The 13611-nt window shown below is 36.4% G+C and overlaps 1 protein-coding gene across 1 annotated transcript in view; it reads left to right on the top strand.

Moving 5' to 3' along the window:
* The first annotated feature begins 939 nt into the window (after nucleotides 1-939).
* WDR64 (WD repeat domain 64) overlaps nucleotides 940-13611 on the top strand; it is a 58305-nt gene continuing 45633 nt past the window's right edge. Inside the window, exons 1-8 of the mRNA XM_041470051.1 lie at nucleotides 940-1090; nucleotides 1679-1809; nucleotides 4644-4743; nucleotides 5316-5419; nucleotides 7956-7985; nucleotides 10228-10335; nucleotides 11947-12161; nucleotides 12678-12812. Of these exons, the coding sequence (XP_041325985.1) occupies nucleotides 940-1090; nucleotides 1679-1809; nucleotides 4644-4743; nucleotides 5316-5419; nucleotides 7956-7985; nucleotides 10228-10335; nucleotides 11947-12161; nucleotides 12678-12812 (974 nt within the window). The remainder of the gene's footprint in view (nucleotides 1091-1678; nucleotides 1810-4643; nucleotides 4744-5315; nucleotides 5420-7955; nucleotides 7986-10227; nucleotides 10336-11946; nucleotides 12162-12677; nucleotides 12813-13611) is intronic.

The following is a 13611-nucleotide window of genomic DNA, read 5'->3' as shown; positions in this document are numbered from 1 at the left end:
GTAACATGGCATCAATATCCTTTGAAGATATTGAAAATATGAAAAATGTGCATAAGAATCACAATTATATTGAAACCTAAAGGAAAGGAGAAGTAGTCCATGTAAAAAGACCCCTAGTACAAGAATGTACCAACTAAATTAGTGAAGATATTACAAGAACTGCTGAAAGGAAGCATAAACCACACAAAGAGGCTTAAATTTTAACAGTATGTGCAATTATGCTTTGAAACAAGTGTGTTGGATTCTCCATGTTTTTGTGTCTGAAGATCACCATTTGACCCCTTACTACAGGTTATACTTTAGAAAAAAGTTGTGTGCTCCATGTAGTGATAAATGGCTGATGGTTATTGATCTGTAACATAAAGGAGGTGAAAGTACAACTAAAGGTCAGATTTATTCATGCAGTTAATACATGCTTAATGCTCTCCACTCCTTCAGCTCTCTCCCCAAAGAAACATTTGGAAAAATGTTACTAAAAGCCTGGGGGGAAGCACCTATCTGGAGACACTCAAAAACCACCTGGATGCATTCCTGTGTCACCTTGGCAGTGAGGTTGTCCTGTATGATCTCCAGAGGTCCCTTCCAACCCTAACTATTCTGTGAAAAAAAGCACAAAGTCTTTCTGGCGCAAATTGCATGAGATAAAATGAAATAATCTCACATGCCAGGTTACTTAGTGGTCCTGGTTCATGACCTGGGGGTACTCAGTAAGTGGGATTCTGTGATGTCGTGGGATGTTGTGACATCCATAGTTCACAGTTCATCCACTGTTTGCCAGCTCGAGATGCTAAGCCAGGGTCTCCTCTTTTTTAATATGTAATGTTTGGTCTACCTGTCATGCAGCTGCATCTCACATGAACTCATGTGGAAATTAAAGGAACAAAGCAAGGCTTGGACATGGCTGTAAAAAGAGCTCTCCTTGTCTTCTCTTCATAAAGGATGTCTGGAAAGAAGGGTCATGATAAGGAGGGTTGCTTTGCTCTTGAATTGATTGATTTCAAGAATGCTTTGGAGCAGTTCCAGAATCTAGTTGAAAAACTGATCATCCAGAAGACCAAGGAGAGTTCAGGCTTGTATACTAAAGATGATGGTAAGAGATACTAATTCGGATATAAAGTGTAGTGTTCACATGGAGAGAACATATCATGGAGAGATGATCCTTTCCGTCAACTAGTGTTCTAACTGTTACTGTTTGATTTTTACAGGAAATAGAGAGATTGCACTGTGAAAGTTCTTTTCTTCTGTTAGGATTTCTGGTCAAATTATAGGGCCATGGTGATCACTCAGAAAATATAATTGGTGGAGTTGCCACATATAGAAGTTAGCATGATGCTAACTTATTTCTGTAAAAGCACAAACTTGATAAATTATGTAATTACAGTTACTAATTGTAAATAATGAGGGTAAGTAAGGGAAGAAAAAAGAAGTGAGAATTTTTTATTTAGTATTTTATCTGTTTCATGTCATGGATTGCAAATTAGGTAGTTTTGAGAAGAGCAAATATTCGGACTGATTTTTTTGTTTTCTTTTCAAATGCTTTAGTGAATACAGTGTGAGAAGCTGGAACTTCCATACTATTGGTATTGAAGGAGAAATAAAACCAGAAATAGGGTGGATAAGAAAGGAATCTGTAGCTTGCCAGTTTTTAAACTGTGTGGACATTGTTCCTCCCATACAGATGAGATAGATTATGAAAAGTTCTATACAACCACACGAACACTTTTTGGTTCAGCAGTCAAGGATCAGAATATTCAGGCGTTTTTCAGGAAGATTATGAGCAACCTTGGTGAAAGGCCAGAATGGCTTGAGGTAAAGATTTCTAAAATTTTCTTACATATTAAAAACTAAATAGAATTTTAAATAATGACAGTATTTATCTGTTGATTATGTCTTGTTCACAAGTCTGTTGTTCATGAGCTCCAAGGCAGAATGAGGCACTCTCTTGTTATTTATCCTAGCTGCCTGAAGCCTGGGTGTGTTCAGTCTGCAGAACTACTTCAGTGATGTGCATTGTCCTGAGCCTTCTTGACAAAATGCAAAATCTCCTATGATGACAGTATGCCATTTGTGCTCTGAGGATAAGTCTATCTTTAGCTAAACCTTCAGAAATGCTTCCTCTTTTTCCCCTTTCCTCTCTTTTCTCTTACCTCTGTTTCCTTGCCTTTCTTTTCCTCTGTTCACAGCATAAATCTGACCCTTACTTTGAACAGGAAGTCTTAAAGGTAGGGCAGCATTTTAGTAGAGTTTTTGAACCAGAGAATTAATGCATATATTATTTAGTTCTGTAGATGAATGAGATGTTTGTAATCAATTTTTCAGTCTCTAATATTGGTAAATAGCAAACCTTTGTAAAAAGCATGTAAGAATGAGGTTAAATAGTGAAACAGTAGATCCGATTTACCCTCTTTGCATCTGTCTGCACATATATTAAGGATTTCCTCTGCCAGAGTTGCAAATGCACTCTGTGTGCACTCCCTTCCTGGGTTTTTAATCTATCCATTTGTAAGTTATTTCTGAATCCACCTGAGAAGATTATCTCCACAGCACCCAGTTTTTCACATTTTGTGAAAAAGTACTTTGTCAGGTTTTTTTAAGCATGGCGCTCTTTTTTATTTGCACATGTCTTGAGAAATGAACACTTGCTCTAGAAATGTGTCTTTTATTAAGGTATTTACCATGGATAGTGTTTCAGGTAACTGTTCCTTAAAATTACTGATTCTTAGATTGTTAGAGCCAATCTTTATCAAGAACACCCATCATCATGTATTACTGCAAGACTTTTTTGATTGTTTCTTACCCAAAGACAGAATTGTGCAGAAGGGACGTAACTTGCAGCATACAGTGACTTTCCTACAATAGCATAGGAGGCGTGGTATACGTGGAAAATCCTTGCTGGACTTAAAGTCTTATGGCAGGGTATTAGCAAGTGACATGAACTATGAATTAGTCAGCATATTTACATTTTATGTTACTCTGGAACATCATGCTAATATTGGAACCTTGAAGATACCCAACCATCTGTTCCTTACATGGTATCAACAATTGCTATCAAGTGATTTCCTAATATCATCCTAAATACAGTGTGTTCAGCCATTTCTATTTAATAAGGTTCTGTATGGGGACATTTCTGGTTACTATCTTTCTTAACCATTGTTTTTACTTACAGTGTCACATTAATCGCAGATTTTGCTCTCGTCAGCCACTGAAGATATCCTTCAAGGAAGGCCTGGGGCAAATCTGGAAAATAGCTGACAATCTGAAGGACTGATTGTCCTTTCTTTAGGGTAGCAGAACAGTAGCAAATTATGTTCAGGCTCATTAGTTTATAAGAGAAAAAGGGGAAGCTCTGTATGTTTGCTGGAGTGCAGATCATTTACTCCAAAACCTTATTGAGTTTTTAATGCAGTCAGGCTAGTTACCAGATTACATAATTACATAAATAATTTGGGTACATAATTACACAAGCAAGCACAGTATGCGATGTAGTAAAAGAGGTGAAGCCTCTTCAGTTTCCTTTTGAAATCTGTGCATGATTTCCTTGGGATAAAATTCCCCAGGACCATTTCTATGAGCATTTCTCAAATTTTACCAAGTGTGAGCTGACTGATGACAGTCTTTTATTATGGCTTGCCTGCAAACTTTCTTGAAAAACTTGGATGTATGATAGCTAATAATTGTGTATATGGAAAGGAGGGAGCTGTGAAGTGAAAAGATGAAGAGTAATGCTGTGTGAGAGTATTTTTTTAAAGATGTACATCTGAATCTCTCAAAGAATGAAAATGGGAATTCTATTGTATAACATGGAAAATACTGAACTAGAATAAAATACAACATTTTGTCTCCCATCCAAAGAAGCATTGCTTTTAGAACTCAGGAATGGAAGTATACGTAATGTCCATAATATGAAAAATTAGTGTAAAAAAATCTGTACAGATAAGTGGGACTAATTTACTAAAGAAATGACTAAACTACTTCTGGGTACAGAGCATGAGATTTGTAGAGCATTTCAGCTGAAAATTTCATACGCTGGAGCAGAAATAATCTGCTTACCTGACTATCCTGTGCAGAGATCTTTATCATGTTCATATGGAACCTTGTCAGACTTAGGGACATGGCAAAAAAAGGATTTTTTAAAGATTGTCTTTATATTATATTTCTTTTCAAGCAAATGGGAATCTACATATCTTTGTGGAAAAGGTCTTTCGTGTTGGCTAAACCACTATGCTGCATGTAATGTCTTTGTTTGTAAGTATGGAGTTGTCTGTTTTGTCTGCCTTTTGCTAGTTTTGGTTTGGTTTTTTTCCCCTAGTTCAGGTAGGTAGAACTGGAAAATGGAAATTGAATATGGTTATTTACAAATCAGAACTGTACCAACAACTTTAAAGAATAGATGGTCTGCATTCCTAGAAGCCCTGTGCAAGCTGACTTCTTTACAAACATTGAAGAAAGATTGTGCCTGAGTATCAGATCTCAGCAGTCTAAAGTCATATTGACAGCTAATGGTTAAAGGAAGTAATACTAAGGTACTTACTCAAAGAATATTGAATTATAAAGTGTGAGATAACTATTTGACTTTATACATGTATCTTCAAGAAGTATATTTGCAATAAATTACTTGTTTAGTTCTATTTTGTTTTGTTTAGATTTTTGGCTGTTTTAGAGAAGAAAGTGTTGTCATGCCTTCCCCTTCGAAAGAAAATATAGTTTTGCTTGTATCTGAAAAACAACAGATTACTCATTCAGGTGACTTACTTCATCTTGCATCAAAAACTATATTTTTTCTAATGCAGTGTGCTGCTCACTTTCTTGAAAGTAGGGTGATAAGATCACATGTCTGTCTTTGCCCATTCATGCTTCTTCCTCTTCTTCTTCTTCTTCCTCTTCTTTTTCTTCTTCTGCTTCTTCTTCTGTGTTCCAAAATACATGCATTTTTACTAAACATTGAACACTCCACTGCTGCATTTCCCAGTTCTTCATATTCCTAAATTATTTTGAAAGTATGATTTTTTCTGAACTAGACTGTTTGTTTTTGCAGTTACACATTTTCTGTATTTTTGAAAATATGGAAGAAGTGGCACATCCAGAATTATTTTATTAATGATATTTGAAATGCAACATGATTAATTAAACCAAGTATGGGATAATTTATGATATTTTGCATCACTGCCTCGCATATGGCACCAAAACGCCTTTCAGGAAGAGAAACTGTTCTTACTAATAAGTTCTATTTGTTTATGTTTTCCTTAATAATATGATTCTATTTGTTTATGTTTTCCATGTCTGTAAGATGAAGAGTAATATTTTGTCATTGACAGTTGTCAAGAGAAAAGATGTGATCAAGGGTATAGTGAAAGTGCCCCTTCTGCATCTCACAGTAACAGCCTCTCAGAAAGGACTGCTAACTGTGTTTAACAAACAGGTAATTCTAAATCAAACTCTTTTATTATTCCATTAGCAGTACATAGAAGAACTGAGTGAACTGTGATCTAGCATTTAAATTTTCCCATAAAAAAACTACATCTCTTTCTTATTAAAGTTAACTATTTCTATATTTTTAATTACAGCAGGAAATATACATTGTTCTTTTCAATTATAAACCTACTAGACAGTCCACACAAGTTGATAGAAGGTAGAGATGTCTAATAACGGACATTCTTCATAGAAATTCATTTAATTGAAAATAATCTGCATTTCTGTTTAAAAAAGATTTCCCTAAATAAAAAATATGCTAGTGGAATTAACTTTTAGATATAGAGTGGAAATCGGAGAATTAACTGTTTTCTACAGCTACTGAAAATATCCAGAATGGACAGAGACAGTTGTTTGCAAATAAGATTTATTCAATACAGCAACATCTAGAAGCTTGAAAGTCATGAGTTTTACAACAGTCTGCATAACACTGGCTCACAGTTAGCTCCCTCATCAGTAAAATGTAAGGATATCTGTACCATTATACGTAGAAATTCAGGCTTAAGATGCTGTTAAACTAAAGTTTGTACATTAATTTCCCAGATGATTATAGTACTATTTAAAGGTATGTGCCTGTAGAGGCTATGAGATAGAAGGTGTCATACAGAAACCCAGGCTATCACACATCTGTGCTCAGTGGTGCTTTACATTTGTACAATTTTAATGCAACCAGTTTTTTAAAATTTATTTCAGGCAATGCAGTAAAACTTTAAAGCAGCACTAATGCTTTCTAGGGGTTTTAGCTAATTAGTGCATAATGCTTATGACAGGAGCATTTAAACCAAGAAAGGACTCCTGTGGATGATTAAATAACAAAGCAGTACTGCAGTTTTGGTAAATGCTGAAATAATTTATTTGAAAGCCTGTCCTCCAGAACATTATCCTTCTTATGTACCTATGAAAAATAATTTCCCAAAGTATAAGATTAAAAACACTCTCCTCCCTACCCCCTACCTGCTATTTTCAAGTTGAATTGCTGCCTCCTCATAGACTGGACTGATGTTATCTAACATCAGTGACTGCAATGTAAATTATTTTATACCCAGCTGCTTAACACAGTGAATTGGGAACCTCAACTCCCACTTAGAAAGCTATGTTCTGAAAAATGACTAAGGCATTGCAACAGCCCCGAGATGCCAGGAGAGGATTGGATTGCATATTAGGCATAATTTCTTTACCCAAAGAGTTGTCAACCATTGCAACTGCCTAGGGAAGTGGTTGAGTCACCACCCTGGAGGTGTTCTAAAGATGTGTAGAAGTGGCTGTTGGGGACATGATCTAGCAGTAGACTTGGCAGCGTTAGTTTTACAGTTGGACTTGATAATCTTAAAGATCTTTTCCAGCATTAATTATTCTATGACTCCATTATTCTATTTGAGGGCTAAGCATTACTTTCTGCAAGGAATGTGGGCCTAATATGACTCAACACCTGTGTACAGCTTTATGCCATCAACTACTTCCAGGTTACTCCAGAATATGAGACACTTTCATTGCTCAGTTTCTCAGATGAATACTGCCTTGACCAGCACGTAAGACCTGTAGGAGTAGGCGGCCTTAAGGACACATTTTAGTTACTGTTGATAAAGCCAAGTCTGATACAGTGCACGGATAGCCATCTCTTGGTTAACAGTACTCTTAAACTCTGCTCAAAGGCTGTCCATAATGACACCTGGCATCTCACTTCTGTGGGAAGAAAGACTTTGATCCTAGCTTCTTGGTTTATGAAATGTGGAATTGCTGGGATGGGTATAAGGTGCCGTTGAGTAATTACTGATCAGGGGCAGGGGCAAGAGGAGGTGAAAAATCATCTGTGGGTGTTTCAGAACAGAAAAGGTTGAAACTGCTTTTGAAAACTTAGTAGTTTTGTTGAAAGACATAGAAGATAACCCTGTCTCTGCTGGACAGAGGTGACACTTTAAACACTTCAGGTTTTCAGCCACGTGTTACTCTGTCTACCAGTAGTTAACTTAGGTGAAAGGTGTGTACCAATGTGGTTATTCCTGTTTGCAGCCTGAAGTACTGTCTCTGCCAGGGACTTTTGCTGGTAATAGTTGACATGGCATTGGGCCAGCGTTAGCTTGGGTTTCTATATGATAAATCCTATTTCTCACAGGAGCTGATGCTGTTTTAGCTGTCAAAAACCATTAAAAGCACAATTCCCTCAGAAGTCCAGCTGATCTGCACTCTGTTGTAAAAATGAGGATTTTTTACTTATTTTCCTCACTTCAACGTCTCAATGTAGAAACCCCAAACCAAATCAGAAACTATGAAACAATTGTAAGGGAAAGAGAAGTTTTAAGTTCCTCGCAATATAAAGGGCAACAGACAGCAGGCAGGTTAAAGATCTTTCTCAGATCTTAACCACCTGCTCTTTCAGTTAGCAATTATTGTTCTTAGCTTCCTATGAAGAGAAGAGATTACTCTGTTTAGACTTTTAATTTGAGAACTGCCTTGTTATTGTGACCATATCTTTCTTGATTTTTCAGATGAAGGTTCTGACAACCATCAGTGTTGACGTAAGTTGTTTTTTGTCTCCTTCCTGTTAAATAATTTTAAATAAAAATCAGCGTGTACTCAGTTGAAGTAAGTAGAAACTGAGCATTATTCTAATGCCAATTCTAATGTTGAGACTTCTGCATGATTTTTCATAGGGTGCTGTAGGTCAAATAGTCTCAATTTATTCCTTTCAGTTATTGAAACAATTGAGTAACTTGATTTCTTTCCTCTGCTAAATGAAACCTCAGATAAATGCTTCTTTTTCTGCCCAATTATCCTTTACCCATTACCTTGCCAGAACTTTTTCTTTTAAAATTCAGAACTTCAATTATCACTGTAAAATTTAAATACGTAAAATTTTAAGTTTGTTAATGAAAAACAGTTCTACATTTTGCTAGGTAGATGATTGGCTGCACAGTGTTTACATTAAAACCTCGTGTTTACCCTGAGAGTATCACTGCAGATTTTAGGAAATGAACTTTTTTCAGATGACCTGTAGACAAGAGACATCAGTCTTAGCGAAGTGACGTGACCCCTTGTCCTAAAAGTCGATGTGGGTATCTTGTGCCAGGAGGCAGTGCATTCTGTTGGTTCTCTCTTACATACTGCAGGAGTTCTAAAATGCAATAGAAGTACTCCACACCAGACGCTCTACTACTCCAACTCAGAAAACAGCTCTGGGCCTCAGTTGCATTTAATTTATTGCAAGGGCTAATCTGGCCTGTGGAATCTGTGCAGAGAGATAACTATGAGAAATACTCTGGAGACCAGTTGACTTTTGGAAACTTCTACTAGAATTAGAGCTTCTCCTACAGAAGTGCTACAGCAGTGAATTCTAGTCATTCCTACTTTGCTTGTAGGAGCTGCTTTCCCCAGTTCAAATATGCAAAGGTAGGATCTCCCCCAGAGATGTCAAGGGAAAAAATATGGAAGATGCTAGAGTGCTAGCCTGATGCTGCAGTGGGCTGCAGGGTCCCTTTCCTTTTTGAACACTTTAAGCACTTGTCTTAAAATGATTCCTCAATGAACGTGAGGGGGGTTTTGCTGCAAAAGTAGGACAATATCTGGCAGCTGTCGCAGTATTAGGACCATTGAAGGACATCTTTGCCATAAAATGTGTGAAAGAAGGGAGGAAAGATAAGAGCCCTTGAGTGACAGAATGGAATAAGAAAATAATGAAAGGTTGATCTGGTGCAGCAGCCTAGTTTGTCTGTCAGGTATAGCAACACTAACAAGAAAAATTCTTACAGTCTTTCCTCTGAAGCTGAAACCTGTTACTTTGACTGCATCATCACAAGCCAACGCTACAAATTAGTGACAACTACAAATGTAAAATCATCTCTTTCAAGCCATTTAGTCATTGTTATATGACACTATTATAAGGACCTTAAAAAGCCACAGTTGACAAACTCTTCCATAAGAATTACCAAACAATCCACAAGGCCTCTGCAGGACTGACATTTTCCACATGTTTATTGTAGTAAAGGGTACAACGTCCTTGTAAATGTATTACCACTTGCACACACATCATTAGGAGGGAGAGAACTTTCTCCTGCAACAGAATGTTGATATCCTCTGTCAGGATTTTGGACCCTTTGCTCTAAGAGCAAAATCAATATTGTGTACAACAATGGAAATAAAAGTAGAAGCATCAGGATTCTGATCTATACTTTGCAAGAGAAATTGTTTTACCTTAATACCTGTATAATAAGAGGTATACTTGAACAATGGCTTAATATGGGCAAATGTACATATTTGTAAATAGTTGACCTACCTATTGGGGGAATTAAAATTATTTACTAAAGTTACTTATTTTCATAAACATTCATTTCAGTTTCGTTTTTATAGCTGAAGTTTTAGACTGCCTTTAAATTTCTTTTGTTCCAAACCAAACTGTATTCAGGTAAAAGCTTGATCTGCTTTACTATGATGTTTTAGCTTGAGCTTTCTCTGCTCAGAGTGCTTTTTCAGAGTGACATTACAGTTCGACTAACGCTATATATTTATTGTGTCCTCTCCCATGCAACATTTGTGCCTCTCAGGTGAGTCATTGATAACAGAGGTTGAGCCTGGTGCCTCTGTAACTTCATGTATGACCTATTCCTGGAGTTAGAACTCTCAGTGGAACTAGACCTAGCATGTGCTAGTGCAGAGTAGATGTGGTTTATGTGGAAATGGTTTAAAATATGTACTTACGTGATAGAAAAGTTGATAAATTTACAGAGAAAATCCTTTTTTAGCTACTCTTTTTATTTTCACCAGGATACTGCTTGGATCACTGGATGTGATTTCCTGCCTAATCTGAAATTGGTCGTGGCTGTAACTGAAAGCACAATCATTCTCTGGGACTATAAATCAAAAGAGAGCGAGGTATTATGTTGGATCAGACAAATGCCAAAATTAAACCTGAACGTTGATCACTCTTTGTTTCCAAGATACATTCACATCCCTTTGGTCTAACAGGATGAAGACTTTTCACTTTTGTTGTTGTAGGAACTCAGTGAAACAGCGGAATTCACACTAAAGTATTCACACTAAATGTATTCACTCTACATGCCAAATGGGATTATTAAAGTATATTAAAAGTTTGGAAGAAAAACAAAAATTTTACACTATGGTGCAAACAAACCCCCAAAGATTTTCTTTTCCTTGTGTATCTAGTGCATACATGTGCACCTGTGTACCTAAAATGTGTACATGGGCATACATATATCTCAGAATCTATTAAGAATCAAAGGAATAGGTTTTACAAAGAATATAACAAAGATTCTTTTTGAGGTAACTTCCTGATTTAAAGAAAATATTTCTTCATATCCTGTGTTTTGTTCAGGACTTTCTAAGATAAAAACATTTTGATGTTAATAATGTACATCCAAATTGTCAGAGTTTTCTTTAATGTCTTATGCACTTTTGCTGACACATATCTTCGCTTTTTCTTCCTGTGCCTGGAACTTCTTTTGGAAATTCCAAGTTAGCTGAGATGATGAGGAGAAGCAAAGTAGGGGTTTTTTTGATACAATTTTTAGGATTTTTTTTCCAATATTAAAAGGTTGCTTCCCAGGATCAGATAGGTCAATTTAAGTCTTTTTGTCAGTCCAGTCGGACTTCTTGGAGGAGGGCTCAAATATTTATTCTCCACCTATTATTGTCCAAGTTCCCTCATTACCTGCAGTGAGAGCTGCAGGTATCCTGTTGATGAATAGATGCAGCTCTCTTTCAAGACCACAGAAATAATATATGGACAGTCCTATCTCTATTATGTCCCCAATGTTTCTGTGCTATGCAGACAGCATTGATGCAGTTAATTCCTATGGCATGTGAACAGTTCCCAGTTTAGGTTGGCAAGGATGCTTTAACCAAATGACAGATGGAGTCAGGCAGTAGAACCAATAAACAATGTAATGCAGGTGACCCTGAATCCCATTCCTGTGCCTTCTAGCAAAATACCACAGTGTCTTGCAACTGTGTTCATTCCCACTATCTCTGTGCTTCAAAAATTGAAATGCCTGCCTGTATTAGTACACTTGACACTCCCAGGCTGTATTATAAATTAGGACTCTGATATAGATTCTTCTTGTGTATTCCTGCTATATTTTGTGGTTTGAATTATTCTTTATTTTGGTTATTTCCAATTTTCTTGTAGAGAGCATTTTAGTTTTGAACAGGAAACCATATACAGTCTTAGCAAATACACCATCCCACATAGTATGCAGAGGCCCTTCCTAGAATTTGTAATTAATACTTTTTCACTGAAATGCAAAGTTACCTCTGAAACAAAATCTTGCTCAAATCTCTAGGATTTGCTTTTAACTCTACTTTGTCATGGTCTTCTATGAGTTTCTGATACCAGAAACAGATAGCAGAGGGGCAGCTTGAAAAACAAGGTCAAGATTTGAATGCTGATGTAGCTAGATAAGCATGATAGATTCAATTTAAGGGCCCTCATGCAATATCTAATAAACTCTCTACCACATTCCACAGGGTAATGGCTTTGTCATCAAACCCATGAAAAACTGCCTGCTCTGCGTTTGTACAGTGACTATGGCAGATAACCTGGCTAAGGATACCATCTTAATGGGAGATGATAAGGGTTATGTTTATCTGCTTACTATCACCAGTGATGACTTCATAATGAAACAATCTAAAGCTGAAAAAGAATCACAATTTAAAGTCTTAGACTCCGAATCTTTTGACACGTAAGTTGCTTATGATAAAATGTTTTTAGTCTTGCATTGTTTTGTTTTTAATTTGGGTTTCGTTTGCCCTAAGTGGAGGATTAGCTTCCCTTTCTAAGTTAAGCGCATCTAACTGAAGAAAATGATTTTTCAAACTGCAATAAGTATGATTTGCTTGTTGTTGTATGAAAGAAGTGCCATCATTTTCAGTAGAAGATTTTACAAGAGATCTTACAGCTGATGCAGAATACAATTCAAGGGAAGAATTCACAATTGCTGTTAGCCAGTTTGACAAAGGAGCTGCTTTTTTGTGCCGCATGAGATGGAAACATGATTGTGACTAGAAAAGAGCATGGTTCAACCCCGACTTTCTCTCTGCTTGCTTTTGAGCTGCAAGAGTGGTTCTGTATCTGCCCTGGATATTAAATGTTGGCACTGGTTGTGTATATAATCTCACTGACAAAACCCCTGTCCACCTACGGACACATCACAGTAGTTGCTACTGCAGCCTGATAACTTCTCTGTTTATATCCCTAGTCCTAAACGCAAGCTACATGATGACTGGGTTGGGAAGATTAAGTATTTTCCTGCCCTAAAACGTTTTGGATCCTGCTCCACAGACAGTATTAATTCATTTGTTTTGGATGACATAAAGCGACTAGAGGACCACCTGTAAGTATCAAACATCTTCTAGAAAATAATAGAGCTTCTGCTTTATAACTCCGCTGGAGATCAGTGCCTCATAAGATGTCATCCTGTTGTACTGAATGTGCCTCTTCTATTACCATTGCTAATAAAAACAAAAATACAGTTATTTAAATGCTTGGATATTTCTGTGTGCTAACTTTTGATGTAGGAGAGGACTGTCCATATATGAACAGTACTCAGAACCCTTAAAATATGTTTTGTTGACAGTGTTGTCTCCTCCAATTTCTCCTCAGCAAGCAAATTTTAGTTAGAAAATTGATTGGCTTGTTACACATATATCATGTATCCATTCATTTAAAATTTATACCCAGTCAAAAATAAACTCTACTAAATTTCATTTACAATTTTATTTTCACAAGTTTGAGTTATTCAAGATTAAACCAAGAACACAATTTATTCTAAGGGCTGTGAAGTGGTTCTACTATGCATCAGAAAAGAGGTTATGGACTCCTTATTTGTGCCAAGTCCTTATTCATATGGCTCATCAGTGCTATTAGCTGATTTAACTGATTCCAAGCCTAATTAGTCTGTGAATTTAGAAAATTTCGTAGCACAATTAAATAATACAAATTCAATTTGATGAAAGAATGGCCTACAAATAATATATAAAGAGAACTTTTCATTCAAATGTTTTAAAAGATTGTAAATATTAGATCAGCTTCTCAGTTCCTCTTTGATGTACATCCAGAGAGATTAATAGATTTTTAAGGCTAGTAGCTACAGTTATTATAATCTGTTTTATTTCTTGTATAACACATGCCAT

The sequence above is a fragment of the Pyrgilauda ruficollis genome, unplaced genomic scaffold (assembly GCF_017590135.1).
Source record: "Pyrgilauda ruficollis isolate IOZ18807 unplaced genomic scaffold, ASM1759013v1 scaffold24, whole genome shotgun sequence".
Lineage (NCBI taxonomy): Eukaryota > Metazoa > Chordata > Aves > Passeriformes > Passeridae > Pyrgilauda > Pyrgilauda ruficollis.
The sequence above is the reverse complement of the archived record's forward strand: the minus strand, read 5'-3'. Positions and strand labels throughout refer to the sequence as shown.